Here is a 25830-nt window from a genome sequence, read left to right on the forward strand (position 1 = left end):
TGACCAGCAGGTGGAGATGTTTGCCGTCAGAAGATAAAACTGACATGATGGGTGACTTCCCGCCCCCTGGCGGCTGAACGCCGTCAGCGCATGTCTGTATGTTTATCCATGGGAGTTCATCAGTTACTCTGTTATTCTATTCTATCCCCTCGTTTCTGCTCCACATTTAGTTTTTATATTTTCCTCCTTAGAACAAGGTCTAAATGACCTTCCTGTAAATAAGCAACTATATATCCGATAATTTGATTAAAACTGGAAATGTACATATCAAATAAATACATTTTCTAACGGCCCCATTTTATTATTCTACATATAAATAACATTTTTGAATCTACTTAAATTTTGAGTCAATCCTATATATCATATTTTTTAGAACAACGAGATTAAATAAATGTATTGCAGTTTTGCGATACAAATCCACTTTGATATGCTAAAAAGAAAAAAAGTGGTGTTTCCCAGAGGAAGAGTCAGACTGTTCCTGTAGTTCCCTCTGAAGCAGACAGACCAACAACACGGTCCGTCTGTCCTCCTGGGTTCAGGACTTTAACGACGTCCCCACAGACTCACAGGGAAAACAACAAACTTTGTTTACATAATTATATTCAAACTAAAAAGCAGATAAAATGATGTGAAGTTTTTCTTTTGATTGTTCCTGTTACTGCTAGTTTAACCTGTTCCATTTTTAACTTTGTGTTAAAGATTAGTTTTATTTACTTTTGACTTTTTGTCTAATTCAGTTTTTACAATTTGAAAATCTGATCATTTTTGTTAGTTATTAGTTAAATGATGCTTAGTTTAGTTTTTATTAGTTATAGTCTCAGTTTTTGTTTCTCCATCATTAGATGAAGAACTCAAAAAGGTCAAAATATTATTATGATTATATTTACGTCAATTGGGTAATAAATAACTATAATTAATTATTGCTAATAACAAACAAACTGGCGATTTCTCTTTTTGTGTTGCTGTTTTGTGGACAATCAAAAATCTTTTGTTGGTATATTGCCGACAGTTTATGTAAAAATATGCGACAACAAATTAAATCTATAATTTCAGTTTTAATTTTATAAACTCACAAAATAGGAGCAGTTAGTTATATTTCCCCCAGTAGTCACAGTTTTTATTTAGTTTTTATAGATATTTTTTTAAATTCACGCAAAATCAACATTTCCATGTATTTTCCATGCTAATAATTACGAGACTTAATTGAAAGTTTATTGCAAATTTTCAGCAAAAATTATACAAAAAAATGTGTTTAAGTAATACCAACTCCCACCAGCAGGTGGCAGTATTTCTTCTGCTGCTGCTTCAGCTTTTCTTGATGTTCCGTAATCGATGTGGCGAGTATCAAAAAGAAAGCTATTTAAGTTCTTTAAAGAATAAAAATGTTTTGTTTCCAAATCAGTTTTACTGATTTTGTTTGCAAAGAAAAAAAATCACAAAATCATGGAGGAGATTTTGTACCAGTTGAACAGTTACAGAGAACCATCCATCAAAATTAGGAGCGTTCACCTGAACAGTTAATTTACAAATAAAGTTTTTAAATTTGCTGCTAAACATATTTTACTCATTATACACCAAAAAAGTCTCTCATTAATATTTCGTCGAACTGCCTTAGGCTTTTTTATTGGGCTTATGTAATATCAAAACTTTATGAGACACTTCATTTTGGATTTTTATTTTTGGATTTGGATTTTGGATTTTTATTTTTTGGTATCACACTGCCAACCACACTTTTTCCTTCCACTTAACTTTCTATGAATGTGCCAGAGTTCTCTTGCACAAAGTTTTTCTCTGGTTGTTTTGATAAGAAACATTTTGAGTTTCCTAAACCTGTAAAGTCAACAAACTCACAGCTGTTCTGTTTTTAAGAGTCTCAATAATTCGACAACAACATTTATTAAAAATCACCTTCACACTTTGACCTTCAGATTATTTCAGTTTTTCTTGTTAATTGTGTTAATTATCTCATGGATTTCTCCAGTTGTCTCACTGCTGCTGATTCTTTTCACCCGTACAGCTGTTTGGTTAATTATTGTTATTTTTATTTATCTTTTTATTAATAAACTGTAACTTGATTCTCTAAAATAAAAGGAAACATAAATGAGATATTTTACTGTTACTGACGCTGCATGTCTGAAATAAAAATTAAAACGGTTCAACTTTAATTGTATTCATTTTATTTTTTCAGTTCAGTTGAATATATTAATAGTTTTGTAATACAATATAATAGTTATTGCAGTTTTAAGTTCTTTCAACTTTAATTTTTTTGAGTGACATGAAAAAAAGCCTGTAGAGTTTATCTTCAATTCAGCTGAAATATACTTTAAAAATAAAATGTAGTCGAGTTTTTATGTGTAAATAATTATCAGGGAACAGAAAGAAGAGTTTTACTTCCTTCACTCATAAAATAAAACATGTCTGCAATATTTTGCTAAAAAGGTTCAGATTACTGAATTTAACTGTTTTAATCAAAGTCTAATCTGTTTTTCAATCTTCATTATAATTTATTAAAAATGTTATTTTCCCTGCTTCTCTTTCTGAATTTATCAAACTGTTCATAGTAGCTTTGGATGAAGAGGCGACAGGTTAACCATCGGTTTGCTAATCAAACATTAAACCAAGGTGAAGAAAAAAACATTCTGAAAATCTCTTCAGATTTATTTTCTGGGTTTTAATGGATGTTTTATGAGCCGCTGACGTAGGAAGTGGAATGAAACTGAATTAGAGCTGCAGTGAAAACACGATAAAATAGAAATAAACTCAGAGTTTATTCCAACTTATAAAACACTTGTTCAAAGAATCCATCTGCAAAAAACACAAAATATCACCAAACATTTAAGTTTCCTGGGCAAAAGTCTCAGTTCACCTGAAATAAGAGAAAAATAACTTAAATAACCTTTAAGCTACAAACAGGAGCTTATTTTAAAGTGGACATTTAAAAACAGTAAATGATCCTCTGGCAGATTATTTCATTTTATGGGAAAATGTCACTTGATTTAAATAAAATGATCTAACAGAGGAACCAATAATTTAAAAATATTAATATTAAATTATTGACCTAAATGAAGCTCCCATTTCCTGCTGAAAAGTTATTTGTAAGTTAGTTTTCTATTATTCCTACTGGCACAATAAACATAATTTATTATTTTTCCACCAAAACCTGGATGATAAAAGTCTTCAGTCTGATGTTTTGGTCTCAGATAAAAAGATTTTACAGAAACTTTTTGATTCATTTTATCTGTTTTTTTCTGCTGTTTTGTTTATTTATTTTGGATATTTTTAATATTTTTTATTTCCAGTCTTACATGTTCATTGGAACTTAAAGTTAATCATCTTTGAGAATGCAATTAGCATCTTATTACTTGGAAGTGGTTTTAAAGCAACAGTATTATCAATTATTGCAACTCCTGGGGTAATTTATCACCCAGCTGAATCTGTGATCATGATGGATCGAACTTCAGATCTGATTTCAGGTTTGTGAAAACATTTGCATGAAACATTTGTTCAGGTTTAGTGTTTATGTGGAGCAGGAAGCTCATCTCCTCCCCAGAACCAGCCGTTTGCTGAAGCTGCGGATCTTTGACAGGTTGAGTCCGTACAGCAGAGGGTTGAAAAGCGGCTGGCAGGTCAGGAAGTAGAGCGACAAAACCACCTGCAGCACCGCAGGAACTCCGCTCACATCCAACCTGCTCTGAAACAGGTCGAAGAAACATCCGAAGGAGAAGTTGATGAGCGAGGCCAGGTGAGGCGTGCAGGTGCTGAGCGCTTTCTGCCGAGTCTGCTTGGATCCAGAGAAACACACTTTCAGGATCTCAGCGTATGAATACAGGATTAAGATGATAATCCCCAGGATTACGGTGAACATGTAAACTATTCCTCCAACGTTGCTGGCTGTGGTGTCAGCGCAGGCCAGCTTAACGATGGAGTGGTTGTGACAGTAGATTTTATGGATGACGTTTCCACAGAGCTGCAGAGAGACGGTCATTAATATTCCTGCTACAGATTCAAGGAGAGGGAAGAGCCAGGTGAGCGCGAGCAGCTTGGCGATCCGGGACGGCGTCATCAGGGCGTGGTACTGCAGGGGACGGCAGATGGCCAGGTATCTGTCATACGACATGAGGGCCAGGTTGCAGAACTCGATGTGAGCATAGGTGTAAATACAGTAGATCTGCAGGAAGCAGAGCGGAGCAGAAACGATGTGAACGTCAGAGAGGATCTGGACCAGCAGGAAGGGAAACAAACTCAAACTGCCGTACAGTTCGTTCACAAACAGGCTGCAGAGAAACATGTACATGGGTTCATGTAGGCTCCGGTTCACACAGATCACCGAGATCAGCAGGACGTTGGAAACAATGATTAAAATGTACAAAAACAAGACAACAGTGAAATACAAATAGTTCAGAGCATCAGAGTGAAAATAGGCAGTTAGTGTGAAAAACAAAACCTGTGTGGAGTTAATCATCATCCTGCTTAACAAACAATCAGCCAGAAAACATGATCAGTGTTTCAGATTTTACTCCTGCAGGAAGAGTCAAATCTTCCAAGAGGAGGAGCTGCAAACAGAACCAGACTGGAAATCCCATCTGCTCCGTCTCCACAGAGCCGCACAGGCTGAAGCTCTACTTATAGCTGCAGATCTGCAGAGAAACCGCCCAGCTGGAACCAGTTAGCTGGAACCAGTTAGCTGGAACCAGTTAGCTGGAACCAGTTAGCTGAAACCAGTTAGCTGGAACCAGTTAGCTGGAACCAGTTAGCTGTAACCAGTTAGCTGGAACCAGTTAGCTTGAACCAGTTAGCTGAAACCAGTTAGCTGAAACCAGTTAGCTGAAACCAGTTAGCTGGAACCAGTTAGCTGAAACCAGTTAGCTGAAACCAGTTAGCTGAAACCAGTAAGCTGGAACCAGCTAGCTGGAACCAGTTAGCTGGAACCAGTTAGCTGAAACCAGTTAGCTGAAACCAGTTAGCTGAAACCAGTTAGCTGGAACCAGTTAGCTGGAACCAGCTAGCTGGAACCAGTTAGCTGGAACCAGTTAGCTGGAACCAGTTAGCTGGAACCAGTTAGCTGAAACCAGTTAGCTGGAACCAGTTAGCTGGAACCAGTTAGCTTGAACCAGTTAGCTGGAACCAGTTAGCTTGAACCAGTTAGCTGGAACCAGTTAGCTGGAACCAGTTAGCTGAAACCAGTTAGCTGGAACCAGTTAGCTGGAACCAGTTAGCTTGAACCAGTTAGCTGAAACCAGTTAGCTGAAACCAGTTAGCTGGAACCAGTTAGCTGGAACCAGTTAGCTGAAACCAGTTAGCTGGAACCAGTTAGCTGAAACCAGTTAGCTGGAACCAGTTAGCTGGAACCAGTTAGCTGGAACCAGTTAGCTGGAACCAGTTAGCTGGAACCAGTTAGCTGAAACCAGTTAGCTGGAACCAGTTAGCTGGAACCAGTTAGCTGTAACCAGTTAGCTGGAACCAGTTAGCTTGAACCAGTTAGCTGAAACCAGTTAGCTGAAACCAGTTAGCTGAAACCAGTTAGCTGGAACCAGTTAGCTGAAACCAGTTAGCTGAAACCAGTTAGCTGAAACCAGTTAGCTGGAACCAGCTAGCTGGAACCAGTTAGCTGAAACCAGTTAGCTGAAACCAGTTAGCTGGAACCAGTTAGCTGGAACCAGCTAGCTGGAACCAGTTAGCTGGAACCAGTTAGCTGGAACCAGCTAGCTGGAACCAGTTAGCTGGAACCAGTTAGCTGAAACCAGTTAGCTGGAACCAGTTAGCTGAAACCAGTTAGCTGAAACCAGTTAGCTGAAACCAGTTAGCTGGAACCAGTTAGCTTGAACCAGTTAGCTGGAACCAGTTAGCTGAAACCAGTTAGCTGGAACCAGACCAGCTGAAACCAGTTAGCTGGAACCAGTTAGCTGAAACCAGCTAGCTGGAACCAGTTAGCTGGAACCAGTTAGCTGAAACCAGTTAGCTGAAACCAGTTAGCTGAAACCAGCTAGCTGGAACCAGTTAGCTGGAACCAGTTAGCTGAAACCAGTTAGCTGAAACCAGTTAGCTGAAACCAGCTAGCTGGAACCAGTTAGCTGGAACCAGTTAGCTGAAACCAGTTAGCTGGAACCAGACCAGCTGAAACCAGTTAGCTGAAACCAGTTAGCTGAAACCAGACCAGCTGAAACCAGTTAGCTGAAACCAGTTAACTGAAACCAGTTAGCTGAAACCAGACCAGTCAGTATAATCTCTCCTGGCTCCAGTCCAACTCCAGCTGCTGTTCCCTTGAACTTCTGGCCCTAAAATATTCCCTAAACTCACATAAAGGCACAAACTCTTTGCTAAAAGGAGATTCTCTGTGTTTCCAAGTCAAGTTTGTTTGTTTGTTTGTTTGGCACAATTCAGCAACAAGATAAAAACCAAGTAACCAATTATAAAACCAGCTCTGTGGTCCACTTCCTGCTTTTGGACCGGCGGACCGGAGACCGGTCAAGAATTCACTTCAACTGAACCCAGACCGAGGACTGGAGGACCAGACGTCAATTAGCATTCACACCTCACCAACCGGACCGGAGTTTATGAGCAAACGGACTGGAGTTGGGTCGTGTGGACCGGACAGAGTTTGGATTATTCCTCTGAACCCTTCAGGTCTAAAATGCCTTCAGATTAGCTGAACCTCAGAGGGTAGAGAGCTCCAGGTGTTTCCCTCACCGAGTTCACATTAAACATGAAGCTGCACAAACTGAAATTCTGAAAATAAATGCGTCTAATGGACGGTGCCAATTTCCCGTTGCGTTTTTGGATAAATCTTTTTTGCGGTAGGTAGAGATGGTTTTCCAGCTGGATCCAAATTGATGTAGTTTGCAAAACTGCAATGGAAAAACTTTTTTTGCGGCAGCAGTGCTGGAGAAAATGGCGACAAGAAGTAGGAAAAAGATGATTTGTTTGTGGTTTTTGTCGGATAAAGTCCGGCTCACAGCATCACAGTTCAGACAATGTCGTGTCTCATGAATCCATGATTCTGTAAAACGGCCACAAAACAACACGTCTGTAGCCACGCCCACGTAGGCGGGGCTTGTCGTTCCAAGTCATGAATAAAATGCCGACGTGTCCTCTGATTGGCTGACAGATGATGAGCGCCAGCAGCTGAGTTATGAATATAACATCATGTAACGCCTCTCACTCCCAGGATTTTAATGACTTATCTCCAGAACAATGTGACTTTCATTTAATTTCTTATTTGTGAAACTGTGATTTTTAACTTCAGCAGAACATGAATAAAGATTTTTAAACATTTAAAAGAAAAAGCAGTTAGTGTGAGGCTGCAGGAGGAGGGAGGCGTCAGATGATACTACCTCAAGGTCAACTCAGACATCCTCCACTCATGCAGCTGTGAAGGGATGTTTTGGATCTTTGTCTCTGCTGACAACTGGAAACAGAAGAGTCCATTTGATGATGACTTCGTCCCGTTGATGTTGTAGGTCACTGAAAGCTTTAAGAGCAGCAAAGGAAGCTTTAGTGTTCAGTTCGATGGAGATCGGCGTGGCGGTGAAATAATGTAATGAAGGTTTTTCTGTTTCGACTAATTATTCTCCCAAACACTGACGATAATTAATGATCAGATTTTAGGGGTAAAATCTCCCAGAAAACGATCAGCAGGGGTTTAATCTAAACCTTCCTGGCTACATATTTTATATCATCCATAAGGAAAATCATGCTGAATTCAACACAGGTTTCATATTTCACTCTTGCTGCTTACTTTGATACCAAACAGTTTAAATATTTATTGTTTATGTTTGTTCTGTTTCTGTATGTTGTGATCATTGTTTCCAACGTCCTGCTGATCGCGGTGATCTGTGTGAACCGGAGCCTACATGAACCCATGTTCCTGTTCCTCTGCAGCCTGTTTGTGAACGAACTGTACGGCAGTTTGGGTTTGTTTCCCTTCCTGCTGGTCCAGATCCTCTCTGACGTTCACATCGTTTCTGTTCCTCTCTGCTTCATGCAGATCTTTTGTCTTTACACATATGTAAGCACAGAGTTTTTTAATCTAGCCGTCATGTCGTATGACCGATACCTGGCCATCTGTCATCCTCTGAACTATCATTCTTTGATGACCTTGAAGAAAGTTGCAGTTTTTATTACAACAGCCTGGATAACTGCCTTCCTGGTAGTTTCCTGTACAACATCTTTGAGTTTCTCTCTGCAGCTCTGTGGAAACGTCATTAACAAAATGTACTGTGATAATTACTCAATAGTGAAACTGGCCTGCTCTGACATTACAGTCAACAACATTTACGGCCTTGTTAGCACCGCTCTCTGTGTTTTTGGTCCTCTAGGGATAATCCTCTACACCTACATGAGGATCCTGCAGGTCTGTTTTTCTGGATCCAAACAGACCCGGCAGAAAGCCGTCAGCACCTGCACGCCTCACTCATCAACTTCTCCTTTGGTATTTGCTTTGAGGTGCTGCAGAGCAGGTTCAACATGAGCACAGTTCCCAATGTTATCAGAGTATTGTTGTCATTGTATTATGTAACATGTCAGCCATTGTTCAGTCCTGTGATGTACGGGCTGAAACTGTCTAAAATACGCAGCATGTGGAAACGTTTGTTTTGGAAATAACTGAAATAAAAATGTTTACATTCAGATCTGTGTCCAGTGTAAATGGAGCACAGATCCAACCTTCAGATCAAACCCTGAGACATTTCCTCATATTTCATTTGATTGTATATTTACAGATTAATCCCTTCATATTTTAAAATGAAGAGTAATTATTTATCTCCACGTCACATAACCTGGCTCTGCTAACCAGATTCTTTTCTGGACTTTTGCTGGTCTGCTGTGCATCAGAACCAGAACCAAACATGGAGAAACAGCATTCAGCTTCTGTGCTTCATAAATCTGGAACAAACTTCCAAAAATCTCCAAAGCAGGTAAAACACAGATCTGAAATCTAGACTAAAACAGACCTGTTATCAAAACAATAAATGAAACATTAATCAACATTTTGATTTGTAATGATGGCAAAATGTAATACTTACTGGTTTCCTCAATTGTCGACTGCATGGAGTTTTCTATTGCTTTGTATTTTTCTGATTTTATGATGTAATGAACTTTGAACTGCCTTTTGCTAAAACTGGTATAGAAATAAACTTGATTGAAAATGTTTTGTCTAGTCACTTTACTGAGAGATTTATATTAATTTCATACATTGATGTTTTCTAGCCTTCACTTCTGTTATGATTATTTTCATTAAAAATAATTTAATGAAAATAATGTCATGTTCGGATACACCTCAGAAAGTATGTAGTTGTGTCCCTGGGGCTAATGTCTGAATTGACCTTTGGTTAGGGTAAGTCATAAAAACATGACTGCGTGTGTGTGTGTGCGTGTGTGTGTGTGTGCGTGTGCGTGTGTGCATCCTTGTTTTTGTTGCAGAGAAAGAGCCATTTCCCTAACAAATACTACATTACTGGGACCAACTGCTCCTCATGGGGCCCAAAGCCCAGATTACGTAACTTTTACATTCATCCAAACCCAATGAGCCTCTACAAGGAAATTTTCGTTCATTTGTTGTTGTTAGCATAGATATTAGCTTAGCTTATGGGATCTCTATAGCACATGAACAAAGTGATCTTGGTTTCCTATTGCTGAGGAAAATCATTTAACTTACCATCAGTGCCAGGTTTGATCTTGGTGTAAATTAAATCTGAAGAGCAGCTCAACGACCTGCTGGTCCAGGACCTGCTGGTCCAGAACCTGCTGGTCCCCAGAATGCTGCTGGTCCAGAAAGCTGCTGCTGTAGATCTGACTAGAACCAGGACGATAGACTCTAAATCTAGTCTAAAACTCCACCTGTTTAGAGAATCTTTTGAACAATAATAAATTAAAGGCTGACCAACATTTTAATGTGAAATAATGTCAAAATGTAATTTAGTGGTTTTCTCGGTTGTTGACTGTTTGGTGTTCTATGAATGTATTTTGTGTTTTTATGAAGTGAAGCACTTTGAAATGAGCTTTACGAATAAACTTGCTTGATTGATGCAACTTTTGTTGTGTCTGCAAACTGAAGTTAGTCTTTTTCATAAACTCGTCTTGATGTTAAAACTAATCAGACAGAGAAACCATCCTTTGACAGTCTGCCTGGGGATGAAGGCGGAGCCAGAGGATAAAAGCAGAAGCAGAGGAAGCTCCGTTCAGAGGAACTCGTCCACTCAGTGACCTGAATCTGTTTGTGTTTCTCCAGCTGATTCTGATTTCATTTCCATTTACTACAGTCTGTGATGAGAGCCTGTAGTTTCACCTGAACACTCTGAGACTTTCCTCTCAGCTCCAACAAATGCAGATGATGTTAAACTCAACTCTTGCTCCATATTTGATTCTGGGGGCTTACTTTGATACCAAGCAGTTAAAGTACTTATTGTTCCTGATTGTCTTGTGTATGTATATTTTAATAGTTGGTTCTAATGTTCTGCTCAGTGTGGTTATCGGGTTTAACAGGAGCTTACATGAACCCATGTATGTCTTTCTGTGTGTCCTGTGTGCCAATCAGCTGTTTGGCAGCACCAGCCTCTTCCCCTTCCTGTTGCTCCAGATCCTCTCTGATGTTCACACCGTTTCTGTCCCATTCTGTTTCCTACAGGTTTACTGTCTTCACACCTACCTGAGCGTAGAGTTTTTTAACCTGACGGTCATGTCTTATGACAGATACCTGGCCATCTGTTATCCTCTGCAGTATCACTCCCTGATGACAGTGAGGAAAGTTGCAGCTCTCATTGCTGCTGAAAGTCTAACTGCCTTTTTCGGAGTCAGCATTTACACCTCCATGAGTTTCTCTCTGCACCGCTGTAGAAACGTAATCGATAAAGTCTTCTGCAATAACTACTCCATTGTTCAGCTGACCTGCTCAGACACAACAAGCAATAATATTTATGGACTTGTGAGCACTGTTGTTGGAGTGGTTTGTCCGGTGATTTTTATTTTCTACACTTACATGAAGATCCTTAAAGTGTGTTACTATGGATCCAAACAAACCCAGCAGAAAGCTGTCAGTACCTGCACACCTCACCTGGCCTCCATCATTAACTTCTTCTTTGGAGTTTGTTTTGATATTTTACAAAGCAGGTTTAATACAAACCATCTTCCAAATATTGTAAAAATATTCTTGTCCCTGTACTTTCTGACGTGTCAGCCGCTGTTGAACCCTGTGATGTACGGACTCAACCTGTCCAAAGTACAGCAAGCCTGGAAGAAACTTTTTTCTGTCCAGGGGAGGTAATCTGAGGTAATCTGAGGTAATCTGAGGTAATCTGATCAGTTTGTTCATGTTGGTTGAAAAAAATCTGCCGGAAATAAACAGAAAGTTTTGCAGCACAAAGATTTCTATCTTTTTTCCTCTCGTTCATTTATTCACTGTGAAAATGTATCAGTTGCTTTTTCTTATTTATTTTTATCTTCTGCAGTTTGAGAGCAAAGTTCTGCATATGGTGAAAAAGGCTTTAACAAAAATCTACCTTCAAAGTTCTTCAGTGGTAAAAATCAACATTTAAATGACTGTTTGTTATTGTTAAAATAGTAACTGTTAGTTTTTATTGGTATATTTTCTTTATTATAACATCTGCTCATATTAGTTTATTCTAATCTTGTTGAATTTAAACAAATTCTGCAACTCATTTTATCTTGCAGATTCACCAGTAGGTGGCGTTGTGGTAAAACAAAATAAAATAAAAGAGCATTTTAACTAATGAGCAGAAACCAGGAAATCAAACTGACGGAGCAAAATGAGGTCATTTAAAATATTATAATCTCACAGTAGTTTTCATCCAGAGTCTCTGGGTCGGGCTTTAGGACACCATGATCAGTCACAGTTTCTCCAACCACAAAGTTTTCTATTGGACTGAAATCAGAACCTTTTTAGTTTCAGTTCCTAAACAAAACCCTGATGACATCACTGTATTTTACAGCTGCTTTCAATGTTTTCAGGTCTGTAAGCTTCTGCAAAACTAACTGTGGTCATTATGACCAAAAGCTGCAGTTTAGCTTCATCAGACAGAGGAGAGCTCTTTAAAACCGCAGAGCGATTCACTTGTTAGGCGACTTTAAGAGTGACGAATTCCTCCTCTCTGATTGGCCTTTCATAATAATAAGAATAAAAATAATAATAATAATAATAACTGTAACCTGGGAAAAAGACAGAACCTCTTGACGGAGAGGAGAAACGGTTGATAAGACAAAATTATTAAAAATAAGAATTAAAGCTCCAGTACCGAACCTTAATTAAAAAATTATGTTTTGACGTGTTTGTTAAAATTATCATTATGTTGTGAGAACATAAATAATCTGTGCTCCAGTGCTCCCAGTACTAACTGCAGAAAAACACCACTAAGTCAGAAACAGCCAATCAGAGCCAGGGGGAGGGTCTTAGTGCTGCTCTCTGCTACACTACAGCTGCAAACAGCCTGCTACAAATGCTAATGCTAGTTAGCATGGCTTCCGATGGCAAATAAACAGTTTTCCTGAAACAGTAAGTTATTTTTCTCATAAATACATTTAGCAGCGAGTAAATGAGGATGATTGACAGCACTAAGCCCCTCCTCCTGGCTCTGATTGGTTGTTTTTGATGTAAACGAGCAGGCGGACTACGTTAAGTTTTGTAAATTTTCTGTCAGCCTTAAAGTCTCAGTCCCAGTTCCCAAATCCAAAAAGCAAAACTTCTGTTATCAAAAACGTCTCAGTGAAATCCTCTGCTGCCAGCGTGGACAGACACACGGGCGTCCATCACGTTTCCAGCTTCAGCTGTTCTATCAGGGACAGAGGACTCTGCAGTTGGATCAACATCTCAGGGAGACCAGCTGACCAGATCCATGAGCTGTAATCCAGAGGCTCAAAGTGAAACCAGACAGCAGCTGCAGCAAAAGGAGCAGAAAGACGTTCGTCTTCTCTCCAGAGTCCAGAGGACATTCAGTTATTTGGCCGTTCATTCACATGCTGAGCAGCTACATCGTAGCCGCAGCTGCCCTTTGACCCCCAGCAGCAACCCAACGAGAACAGAATAACCTTCACTGTAATTAATTTAGTGATTTAATTTTGGAGATTTTCTCCAAGTCCTGCAGGTTGAAATGTTAAAACTGCAGTCAGGATTTGATGCTCCAACACATTAATGTTGCTTTTTAATCAAACTAAACATTTAATTAAACATCAATACGAACATTTTTACTGCAGCTTTTCTTCAAAAATAATTTATAAATAAATTTGTCATTTTTCATGGACAATTTGACATTAAATTGATTAATTTATTTTGAATAAATTCTGCACCTAAAGAGAACAGTTAGAAACTATTTATTTATTTATTTATTTACTATTCATACAGGACTGCACATTTCTTTCAAAAGGTCAAAGGTTAACCTCAGTATTTCTCTGTAAATAATTGTAGTAGGAATTATGATTCTTTTTATTGTATAAATAAATAATTAAAATCCTTTTTAGAGTCAAAGTCATGAATTTTATTCTTCATGGTGAACATTTCCTCACAGAGTTCAGAACCAACTTTTTACACAAGCTGCGTATTTTGGACATATTCAGGCCGTACAGAACCGGGTTAAAAACCGGCTGACACGTCAGAAAATACACAGATAAAAGTATTCTGATCAAACCGGGAACAGAATTCATGTTAAATCTGCTCTGCAGTATTTCAAAGGAAACACCGAAGGAGAAGTTGATTATAGAAGCAAGGTGGGGGGTGCAGGTACTGACGGCTTTCTGCCGGGTCTGTTTGGACCCAGAGAAACACACCTGAAGGATCCTCATGTAGGTGTAGAGGATAACAGAAACAGGAAGACAGACTGTGAGGAACGACATGAGAAGTTCATAGGAGTTGTTGGCTGCGGCGTCGTTACAGGCCAGCTTGATGACGGCGTGATTGTTACAGTAAACCTTGTTGATGACGTTCCCACAGAGCTGCAGAGAGGAGCTCAGGAAGGCCGTTCCCCCAACCGCCAACCACGGGGGCAGCCAAATGACCAACAGCAGGAAAACTATCCTCTGTGAAGTCATCAGGGAGTTATACTGCAGAGGACAGCAGATCGCTACGTATCTGTCATAAGACATGACGGCCAAGTTAGTAAACTCTACACTAGCATAAGTATAAATACAGAAAATCTGCAGGAGACAGAGAGGAGCAGGAATGATGTGAACATCAGAGAGGATCTGGACCAGCAGGAAGGGAAACAAACCCAAACTGCCGTACAGTTGGTTCACAAACAGGCTGCAGAGGAACAGGAACATGGGTTCATGTAGGCTCCGGTTCACACAGATCACCGAGATCAGCAGGACGTTGGAAACAACAATCACAACATACAGAAACAGAACGACAAAGAAACAGAAATATTTCAGAGAACCAGAGTCCAAATAGGCAGTCAGAGTGAAACACAAAACCTGAGAGGAGTTTAGTTTCATCCTGATTTTAGTTTGTAAAACAACCATAATCAGAAAAACTGACTCATGTTTATAAAAATTAACAAAGTGAAACAAATGAAATCATTTCCACCAAATAAGAAGGAATCCAGAGTTTTAACAGTGGAAACGCCTCACAGCTGGATCCAGCAGAGTCACGGCAAACTGGGCTCAGATCAGCTTCAGCTTCACTTAAAGAGTCAGAGCGACGCCCAGCATCACGCCTCCAGCATCACCTGGATGCTCCCTGCACACAGGAAAGTTTGGTGGAAGGATGATTACACTGTAGGTAGTGATGTTACGTGATGTGCCGAGGCTTCGAGGCGTGTGTCGAGTAATGGAGGGGGCGTTTCCGTAAAGCGCGTATCGAGGCTTGCTTCATTTAGGGGAGGAGCCGAAAACGATGACGTCCGAAGCCTCGCTGCCCGGCTGTACCACGTGACTGCTTCGGGAAGTGGCTCAGATTTTGGCGCGGGGTTTATAAACCCCACAGGCTTCATTCAAAATGTGGGTTGTTGTAGGCGAGTTGCGGTCAGTTGAGAGAGTGGATAGAGTTTTGATAGTTTGGATAATGGTTATTTAGTTTGAGACAGGTAGGGAGAATATATATATATATATATATATATATATATATATATATATATATATATATATATATATATATATATATATATATATATATAAAATTCCCTTCTCACCCACGCTGGTGGTGATTCTTCTTCCTTAGCTCGGGTCCTCTACCAGAGGCCTGATGGTGGTGATTCTTCTTCCTCTTAGCTCGGGTCCTCTACCAGAGGCCTGGGAGCTTGAGGGTTCTGCGCAGTATCTTGGCTGTGCCTAGAACTGCACATTTCTGGACTGAGATGTCTGATGTTGTTCCTGGGATCTGTTGTAGCCACTGTTCCAGTTTGGGGGTGACTGCCCCGAGGGTCCCGATGACCACAGGCACCACTGTGGTCTTCACCTTCCAGGCCCTCTCCAGTTCCTCTCTGAGGCCCTGGTATTTCTCTAGTTTTTCATGCTCCTTTTTCCTGATGTTGCAGTCACTTGGTATTGCCACATCCACCACAACGGATGGTTACAAAGTCGGCCTTCTATCACCTGGAGAACATTTATAATGTGTCATCAAGACCTACAGAGACTCCTCCATGCGTTTATCTTTACTCTGATTGATTACTGATAGTGACTTCTTAGGTAAAATAAAATCTGTTAAGTTTTTTTCACACCCAGAAATTTTCATGTTTTGCTACAGAAATTTTCTGAAATTGGATTTTTTTTTTATTCTGTTTCTATTGTTCAAATATCACTTCATGTAAAATGTTCTACCATTTATTGCAAAAGTTGAATATTTCCTCTTTATTATTTTTAAGCTTTTTTTATGTTAATTTCTTTTTGTTGTTTGGCTTGTTTTTATTCTTATTCATTGCTACGAATTAAGATAAATAAATGACAAAAAGGAGCTTTAAGGTTGAACGTTTGGGTTTCTCATATTTTTCCAGCTCGTTGTGTAATAATTATATAAAACTGAAACAAATTAAAACTGCTGAACATGATGTGATCCTGATGTTTGGGAAATATTTAATCATTGCCAAAAATTAAAACTCATTCTGTCCACAGCTGATTTTTCTTTCCTATTTTTCAAAACAAAAATCTTTCTTTTCCAAACATTTAGAATATTATTTTTTGTGCATTTTTGTAATTTTCCGGCTGATTAAATTTATTTTAACCCTGAACATGCTTGAATAATTTTTTTATTGCTTCCACAAATAATAAACTGAGTAAATAATGAAATTAGTTCCTGCATTAGTTCACTGATTAGAGTAAATCCTTACCTCTATGATGTTCATTTTTATAACTGTTTTAGTGTTCAGATTTAAACTGATTTTATTGATTTATAATTTGATTTAGATCCTGGATGTCAAACAGAAGTTCATTTCAGGTCCCATCAGGAACCACGAAGGTCATCAAAAGGCCAGATTGGCAAAAATTATTGATAAAACGATTAGCCAACTGTTAAAATGGTACTTTTAAAAATTACATTTCATATTTAGCATCTAAGTAATTCATAAAAACAAAAACTAATTTAATAAAATACAATTTAAACACACAACTATTATCTTGAATCTCTCTCTCTGTGTCAGTCTGGAGCCTGCAGGGCCACAGAACTGTCTGTGACGGGCCGGGTTTGGCCCGCGAGCCTCGAGTTTGACACATGTTTTAAGATGAAATGAATACTTTTCATTTGTTCGTCTGTTCTGACTTTTACATTCATGTTTCCCAAACACTCGACAAAATAAAACAGCTTGGAAAATGTTTTCTCTCTTCCATTAAGGCCGATGTGTAAAACCTGAGGTCCGTGGGCCAAACCCGGCCCGCCACAGCCGTTTCTGTGGCCCTGCAGGCTCCAGACTGACACAGAGAGAGAAATTCAAGACAATAGTTGTGTGTTTAAATTGTATCTTATTAGTCAAATTAACCTGTTTTTGTTTGTAATTTGATGCTAAATGTAAAATTTGTTAAGGTACCATTTTAAGTTTTATTAATATTTTTACCACAGTTGCCCCATGAGGACCTTCATGGTTTATGATGAAAATGAAATGAAAATAAGTTTTACTTTCCTGTTTTAAAACATCCACAAAAGCAAAAAAACATCAGTAGAGAGAAAAATGTCGCATCAACATGTTAAAAATGATTCCTGGTCTACAAACTGGAAATGTTTCATTAAAGAAAATCAAACCTGAGGCTGAAAACAACTAAAAGATGAAGAGCTTGAGTCGAGCTGAAGGCTGTCAGGCATGAAAAGCTGCTGCAGGAGCCGAGTTTCCCCCACATAACAAACGTTTACACGAGTCTCGGATGGCGGCCATTTTCAGGCCGTACAGCGCCGGGTTGAAGAGCGGCTGGCAGGTCAGGAAGTAAAGCGACAAAACGATGGCCAGAACCGGAGGCACCCTGCTGAGGTCAAACCTGCTCTGCAGGATCTGGAAACAGCAGCCGAAGAAAAAGTTCAGGATGGAGGCCAGGTGAGGCGTGCAGGTGCTGACGGCTTTCTGTCGCGTCTGTCTGGTAGCACAGAAACACACCTCCAGAATCTTTCCGTAGGTGTAGAGGATTAAAACGAGCGGAGGGACGATGGAGACGACCGTCAGAACCAGACCGTAAACGTTGTTAACGCTGGTGTTAGAACAGCTCAGCTTAACGATGGAGAAATTCCCACAGAAAACCTTATCGATGGCGTTCCCACAGAGCTGCAGCGGGGCGCTGAGCGACACCAGAACCACAGTGGCCAGAACAGGCAACGCCCAGGTCAGAGCAATGAGCAACGCAACCTTTCTGTCCGTCATGGTGGAGCTGTACTGCAGAGGAAAACAGATGGCCACATAGCGGTCATAAGACATGACGGCCAAGTTCAAAACTTCAACTGCTGCATAACTGTAAACACAGAAGATCTGCAGGAAGCAGAGAGGAGCAGAAACGATGTGAACGTCAGAGAGGATCTGGACCAGCAGGAAGGGAAACAAACCCAAACTACCAAACAGTTCGTTCACAAACAGGCTGCAGAGGAACAGGAACATGGGTTCATGTAGGCTCCGGTTCACACAGATCACCGAGATCAGCAGGACGTTGGAGCCGATAATCACAACATAGAAACACAAAACCATCATAAAGTACAGGTATTTCAAACTCCCAACGTCAAAGTAGGCAGTCAGAGTGAAATATAGGACCTGTGAAGAGTTAGTCATGATGCTGCAGCTTCTAGCAGAGAGGAGCTGAGTTACACCATGAAGCTTTTATATCCTCTAAAGTCAGCAGAGACCAACGAGAGAGAGAGAAAATCCTTCCCCAACAAACCGCACCAGATAAGCATGTTTTCCACCAGGCAGTCCGGTTCTCTGGGTCCCATTAGGGACCAAATCAGCAACATTTCTTCCATTTTCAGGGTATAATAGGTTTACTTAATACTGATGTGTCTAAACCTGCAGGGTTTACATGTTGTCTGTCACTCTGTCATTTATCATTCCTACTGGAAACAGAAAATGCTGCCAAACTAATTATTTAGCCAGGTTTTCTCCTCCTTTTGGTCCGGTCGACCCGGTTCTACTGGAACCAGAACATCTGCTCCACCTCCAGCTGCTGTGGTTCTGAGTCAAACCAACCTGTTCCCCTCCTGGCCTGTGGGGGCGTTGCACCAACAACCACTGAAGGAAACCACACAAAAACCTCTGAAGACACTGAGAGCAACTTCCTTCTTCACCAGATGGAAACAAGATGGAGGCGTCAGATTTTAGTGTTGGAGGATTTCTCTTTAGTCTTTGGCTGAAGACCAGGAGACATTTCTGCTGCCTGTGCTCTAGTCCACTTCCTGTCTTTGGAGCGGCCTCTGGTCTGTTTGGCGTTCCCATTCAAACCGAACCAGAGTTCACTTGAACTGAACCCAGACCTAGTTTTGGAGGACCAGAGGTCAGAGGTGGATTAGTGTTCACACCTCACCAACCAAACGGGCTTCGAAGCAAACAGACTGAATTTGGATTTAATCGGATTAAACAAATCTGGTGGGATTCATTGCGCCTTGGTCTGTTTCTAATTGTTCTATCATGAACTGTAACCTGTTAACGGAGGCCTGCAGAGCCTGAGATGAATCTCTCTGGTCTCATTTCTCTGGTGCACCCACTGAGGGCGGTGTCTCTACCCTCCTGGTTCTAGTCAGAACTCCAGCAGCAGCGTTCTGGACCAGCAGGTTCTGAACCGTTGGGTTGTCAATCAGACCTGTGAAGAACGGACAAGTTTCTCCGATCTGAGACTTTAGTCTCTGGTTCTGAAAAAGTTCTGCAGCTGATAGAAGGCCCACTTTGGAACCGACTTTATGTGGCTCTGGAGGCTCAGGTCAGAGATCAGAGGTCAGCCTGATTTTCAGTGTCCAGCTGGATTAACTGAAGCTGTGTGCTGACTCCAGATCTATAATTCTAGATTGTTCCACTTTAGGTCCAAAGATAAAAACTTCAGTTTCTGTTCAGTTGGAGAAAGTTTAGGCACTTCCACACATTTATCTGTTCTAAGCATCTGTTCAGTGGCTGGCTGGGTTCAAAGGTCACCAGATGACCTTTGAATCTGACACTATCTGCAGAGTTCTGGTGACTAATCTTATTAGCTCTTGTTACGCAGCATATTGTTAAAATAAGGAAGCATCACATGACAAATTAAATTAAAGGAGTTTGATCATTTCCATCCTGATGATTAATATTTTTATGAGAAATTTCTATTTCATAATCTATTTCATTCATGGCTTCAGTTGTGTGTTTTTTAGGATATTTCAGTGTGAAGAGTTTGTTACAAAATGAAACTTTGTTACTTTATAATGGTCTCAGAATATCATTTATCTCAAAAATTACTGGGGCAGTTTATGGTCCAGTAAAATGACTGACCCTTCCAGGCCTTCATGTACGGAGGAGTCCCTGGATTGAGCCCTGGGGAACCCCGAGTGACTTCTGTCCACTCAGATGAGAAATTACAGATTGACACAAAGACACTCTGTTCATTCGGTCAGACTGGAACCAGTTTGGTCAGATCATTTGCTCCAGATCTGGTTTCTCTGTTTGGTTTTTGGTCGTTCTGGTTTTTGTTGGTGGTTCCTTCAGTTATTCCTCCTGGTTTCCATTTATTAATGCCTTGTTCTTGTTGCCATTAAATGTTTTGTCCTTCATTTGTAATCGATTTAATCTCTTATTGACCCGTAAAGGTTGGGTCATCAAATCTAAATAGAATTTCTTTGACTTTTTTAACTAGAGGCAGAAAATCATCCACGATAATAAAATGTTCTTTTTCTTTCTCCAGTTTATCCAGTTGGAATCCCATCAGTTTTTCTATAATGTAGGGTTTTATATTCATATTACAGAAAGAAGCAGATCCAGGAGCCCTGACACAACCTGTCAGCTCACTAAAGTTTCCTGAAGTCTGAAACAAAACTTATTCATAACAAACAGGCAGCAGTAACCATAGCAACAGCAGAGATCTCCTGTGCTGCGTGCTAATTGTCCTGTTAGTGTCCAAACGTCCACACAGACCGAGTCCTCTGGGCTCAGTGTTGTTTCAGAGCAGCTCCACTGGGGCTCATTAAAGAGACAGGACACAATAAACATGATGCAATCACACTGTGACCTCTGTGACCCTGTTAGTGTCTGAATAACAGATCCATCCAAAACACTTACCTGGTCTCATTAAGTTTAAAACATAAAGTTTGGATTAAATCTATTTTCTTTGATGCATAGGCTGTTTGTGGAACTGTTTGATCCACGTTAACCAACTCCAGTCCGTTTGCATAGAAAGTTTGGTTAGTTCTGGGGTGGTGTGAATGCTAATTGAACCAAAATGTGAACTCTGGTCCACCTACAAACATAGTTCTGTTCGGTTGAAGTGAACTCTGGTGTAGTTTGATATGTGAACGCCAAGTGGACCACAGATCGCCCCAGAAGCAGGAAGTGACCTACAGTGCAGGACATTCTGAGTGAATACAACCCAAACAAACGAGCTAGCCTAGCGGTAGCAGGAGAAATGGCTCCTGGTCTTCAGCCAAAGACTAAAGAGAAATCCTCCAACCGCTAAAATCTGACACCTCCATCTTGTTTCCATCTGGTGAAGAAGGAAGTTGCTCTCAGTGTCTTCAGAGGTTTTCCTGTCGTTTCCTTCAGTGGTTCCTGGTGCAGCGCCCCCACAGGCCAGGAGGGGAACAGTTGGTTTGACTCAGAGAAGAGAAAAAGAGAACCACAGCAGCTGGAAGTGGAGCAGATTTTTGAACAAATCAAACCGAGTCTAAGAGACGATCAGGAGGGAAAACCTGGTTGAAATTCTGCAAAATAAAATCTCATATTAAGCAGCTTTTGCATCCAATTTATTGTTGGTTAATTGAAAAAAACTCATCCCCAGACCAGCCCTTTGCCAATTTGATCAGAAAGAGATGAGCTTCTGTTGTTAGTTTTAAGCTCTAAATGTATGTCATTGTGTTTGAATGTAAATGTTTGAACTAAACTAAAATAATAAAAGGTACTTTAAATATATTTATGTTTCACTGTGACTCATATTTGTTCCGGAGCCAAACGGAGAAAACATTTCAGCATCTCCACTGAAGCTTCCTGCTTCAGGATCCAGCTGTTGACGCGGCGCCCTCTGGCGGCTGCTTCAGGCTATTGCAGGTTCTGCTGCATGATGACGTAATCGGTCCGCCATCACGAACCAAACTGGAACAGCAGACCCAACCAGAAACCCCTCATTTAAATATGGAGCCACAAAATATATTAAGATAAAAGTCCCAGAAATGCGTAAAGTAGCTTTATAAAATAAAATGCCAATAAATAAATAAATATCTACAAATAAATAAAATCTGACAAAATTAGCATCCCATTAAAATGATTTTTTTATCTTTATTTTAATTTATGGGAACATTTTGATTATTATTCTTTATTCATAACATTTAATTTTTAATGAAATATCTCCTCAATAAATAAAAAAGTGATCTGGATCTAATTTAGATTTTTATTGCTTATATTCAAAACTATATCAAATGTTTATCCCTTTTTGCATTTCAGGCTGAAATAATGTCCCCCAAAACTTAAACAAATAATTAAATAGATCAAAGCAACAACTAAGATTAAAAATTATATGTAAGGTTAAAATCAGGAAGCTTGAACTTTGAAAAACTGTTTTCCATTTGATTGTATGAAGAAACAGATTTCATCTTCAGAAAAACAAAGTATGCTGAATAAAACTCAAACACGGCGTCTGATCAGAACATTTTATTCAATAAAACCCAAAAGATTCGGTTAAACAACACAGTTAAAGACGGCCTCTGATTGGCTGCAAGACATTTGAATTTTTTATTTACTTTTATCTTTCATATTCCTATAAATTCGCCCTCAGAGTCCAGAACCGACAACAGCAAATATTCTGGTTCTGACTCGTTCTACAGGAACAACATTAGGAATGACTAAACCACTGGTTTAAACTGGAAAATGTGAACTCCTGGCAGGCCACACAATTTATTACATACAAGAAAAAATGACTTATTTTATTAAGGTTTACCCAGCGTACAAAATTCTTATTTATCAGATATGTTATTTTCCCTTTTTTTAATCAGTTTCAACATTTCCAAACACAAATAAAGAAAAAAAAACATACAATGCAGAAAAAAGGACAAAACCGGAACAGAAATAAACTTAAACTTCTGTCAATGGCAGGAACACAAAGTTTAAACTAATATATGATTAAAGAGCAGAAAGTCTTTTGGTCATCAATTGTTTTGTGTTTTTTGGCCTCACCTCATTCTTAACTTGAGGTGAGGGACCGAATAAAATCCTTCTGACGGGCCACAGACGGCCCCTGGACCACACTGTGGCCCCCCCCCCCCGAGGTCCAGATGTTTGTTCCGTCCAGCTGCTCTCCCACTCAGCGCTGTATTTTCTTTAGGTTTTGATTTTCTCGTCCAACGCTACAAAAATCAAAACCTAAAAAAACCACAGAGCTGCAGCTCAGCGGCGCCGCCTGCTGGCCGGAGGAATTCCCCAGAAACGCCACAAACAAGCCTGGACCAAACCCGCTCCTCTTCACGCCGTCAGTCGGAGTTCGTCGTCAAGGCGACCCGGCAGCGGCAGCCAGACGACGGGCCGAGGTGAACCTGCCTGAGACGCCTCTGCCTCCTTCGGTTTTCCTCTCAGCAGGAAACAGGAAGTGAAATCCTTCCAGCTTTGATCCTCCATTTATTCTCATTTCATCAACAGGAATAAAAACAGAACCAGAAACGTTTAAACCCGAAACAATGAGGGACCAAACGGACGCCTCGCTGCAGACTGAGGTGACATCACTCTCCCTCCTCTGCCTCCCTGCTGTTGCCTAGCAACAGGCTCCCTGCGCAGCAGCGGCGGCGGCTGTAAAGTTGCGTCAGCGTCTGACTCCTGAGCAGGCGTCCATTGCCAGCTGGTTCTGGACCGCCGCAGCAGAACCGAGTCTGTTGGGGTCCAGTTTTCACCAGAACCGGGTCTGGAGGCTCCGTGGAGCGCAGTACCGCCCCCTGGAGGCTGCAGATGGAGAGTTCCCTGATCTGATCAAGCCTCTACTGAAATATGAGTTTGATATTTCCAAACAGACCCTGAAGGTGGCAGCAGGCGGACCGGTTCCAGTTTTTTAAATTTGGGCCAGGGGGGTTCGGATCTGGTCCTGGGGGCCCCGGTCTCCTGCAGGGTTTAGGTGCACCCCTGCTCCAGCACAGCTGTTATCTAAGCATCTTGTTCATGATTTTCACTTTGATGTTTTGCTTTTCTGATAATCTTTCTTATAATAGTTTGATGTTTCCGGCACCAAATCTGCTAAAAGTCTCCAGATTTGTTGTTTCCTGTCAGTTCTGATGTCAAAATCCATTAATACAATCGATCCAGTTCACCGAGCAAAAATGGACTCAGAAACACAGATTATAAGAAAAAAATGTATAAAATGTACAACTGTAATAAAAACATTTCTAGTAAATCACAGATTTAGTTAAAAAAATCTTCAAGAATATTTAGCAGTTGGTACTTTTGTCCTTGTTATTTAGATTTATTTTTGCGTTCATTGACACGTTTATTATTCTATTTCTGCTCCAGGACAACATGATTGTAAATTCTGTTTCTGGGAGATTTGAAATGGATCTTCATGTTTCAATCAGATTATTAAAAATAAATAAAAACTGGATGAAACCAGTTTACATCTACAAACTGCCCACATTCTTAAAAATGTCCATTTTTCACATTCTCCTGCTCCATTGATCATGTCTGATCTAAATATCACTTCATGGGCCAAATACAATTTATAGAATTTCAACTTTGAATCTCAAGTTAGATTTTTTTTATTGTGATTTTTTCCCCCGTAAAATACATCGTTGGTTTTATCAAAGTTCCCTAAAACCTTCTGAATAAATACATCATACAGAAATATGTCAATACAATCATGTTTTTAATGATTATTTGATTTTTAAGTTAAAAAAATATAGGAAGATATGAATCACAATACTTTCTGTTGTCAGTAATGTTCACTTTCAGGGATTCAATGTTTCTTATTTTTTATTTAATATTTAAAATATAGAAACCAGATACGTTGTGTTTACGCATTAAAGCAAACATGCCAATTTTCAACACCTGATAAACATAAAACTTATTTTAAAGATATTAATAAATACAATTATGATTATTTAAATACTGAAAGCATTATCAAACTGATATAATCTAGATCATCATGGTTATTCACAGATTGATTCAATAATATTTTATTGGTGTTTTTTTGTACGTTTGGCTTTCCATATAGAAATAAAGAATAGCAGCAATTAGATTTGAGAACGGGTTTGGTTTGAAGAAACAGCGTTCAGAAAAACATTCAGCCTCCTGGAATCTGATCACACCGGAAAACTTCAGATTTATTCGCTGCGGACGTTTCCTCGGGCGGTAACGGGAGCTGAAGCGGTTATTTCGGCTCCCAGTGAGACACCGAGCCGCTGTTTGGTTCGGATTTCCCTTCATGACCGAATCACAGCGGCTGGAGTCACCGCCCAGTCACGTAGCTGACGCTCCTTTTAAACACAACGCTAACCACAATGCAGTACCTTAAAATTCACAAAATAATGGAAATTATTTGAGTTAGCTATTCTCTCTGAATGCCGAACCAGAGGGAGGGTTCTCCACATTAAAAATGGATCGTGTTTTAATTCATAGCAGTCAAACCCGGTTTGATGAACTACGCTTGACTGAAATCTGGCAACCTAGTTCGGGCTAGCCGTTAGCGGCTAACTGCTAACGTTACCGCAGCTGTCTGGCGGTCAGTCCGCCACTGCAGCGCAGACAGACGCACGAACGGACTGTCGGTGTCCCCTTCCCTCCGTCTCCTCACCTCCTCCGGTGGCAGCAACGATGTTCCCCGACCCCGTCCTTCATTTCCCGCTGGGCCCGTCGTCACTTTATCGGAGTGATTGACCGTCAAAATCGGACTCTGCGTCTCCGCCGTTTCGAGGGTAAGATGTCGGCGGCAGAAGCGGCGCGTCAGCTGATGGAGACCGGCCGCGTCCCATTCAGAGCACCGCCCTGCGGCGCTCCACGGTATGGAAAGCAAATAGGGCCAAAATTACGTGTAAAACAATTATGTAAGCTAGAAATATTTCAAAAAAATTATTTAAATGAATAACAAGGGGGTAGCATGTAATATGTCTTGTATACTGTATTCTAGAGGATGTTTTTAGTAACAAAAGGAGTCACAAAAACAGACTTCGTATTGATATTATTTGTTCCCATTAAGCACATTTCAATTCTAAGTGCCACATTCACATTGTAATCAGTCAGTAGCTGCATTTCCATTAGAAATATATGCAAAATATTGTCGCTATTCTGCTAA

At 40.1% G+C, this 25830-nt stretch overlaps 3 protein-coding genes and 1 pseudogene across 3 annotated transcripts; 2 read left to right on the top strand and 2 right to left on the bottom strand.

The window, feature by feature from the left end:
• Positions 1-3252: 3252 nt before the first annotated feature.
• On the bottom strand, positions 3253-25542 carry LOC122833025 (olfactory receptor 2A14-like; the record flags this gene model as incomplete). The annotated part of the gene is made up of 2 exons (XM_044120319.1): positions 3253-4168; positions 25333-25542. Coding segments are annotated over 2 exons (843 nt in total), but the record flags the coding sequence as incomplete, so codon positions are not given.
• On the top strand, positions 7691-8610 carry LOC122832799 (annotated as a pseudogene).
• On the top strand, positions 10319-11257 carry LOC122832798 (olfactory receptor 1F12-like). The gene has a single exon (XM_044119894.1). The coding sequence runs from the start codon at positions 10319-10321 to the stop codon at positions 11255-11257; it is 939 nt and encodes a 312-aa protein (XP_043975829.1).
• Positions 14642-18173, bottom strand: LOC122832797 (olfactory receptor 11A1-like). Its single transcript, XM_044119893.1, has 2 exons — positions 17168-18173; positions 14642-14677 (listed from the first exon to the last, which is right to left on the bottom strand). The coding sequence occupies exon 1, from the start codon at positions 18171-18173 to the stop codon at positions 17220-17222; it is 954 nt and encodes a 317-aa protein (XP_043975828.1). The 3' UTR covers positions 14642-14677; positions 17168-17219.
• Positions 25543-25830: the final 288 nt, after the last annotated feature.

The sequence above is a fragment of the Gambusia affinis genome, linkage group LG06 (genome assembly GCF_019740435.1).
Source record: "Gambusia affinis linkage group LG06, SWU_Gaff_1.0, whole genome shotgun sequence".
NCBI lineage: Eukaryota > Metazoa > Chordata > Actinopteri > Cyprinodontiformes > Poeciliidae > Gambusia > Gambusia affinis.

Coding starts and splice junctions, on each gene's coding strand:
- LOC122832798 (XM_044119894.1), top strand. CDS start 10,319: ATGCAGATGATGTTAAACTCAACTCTTGCTCCATATTTGATTCTGGGG.
- LOC122832797 (XM_044119893.1), bottom strand. CDS start 18,173: ATGACTAACTCTTCACAGGTCCTATATTTCACTCTGACTGCCTACTTT.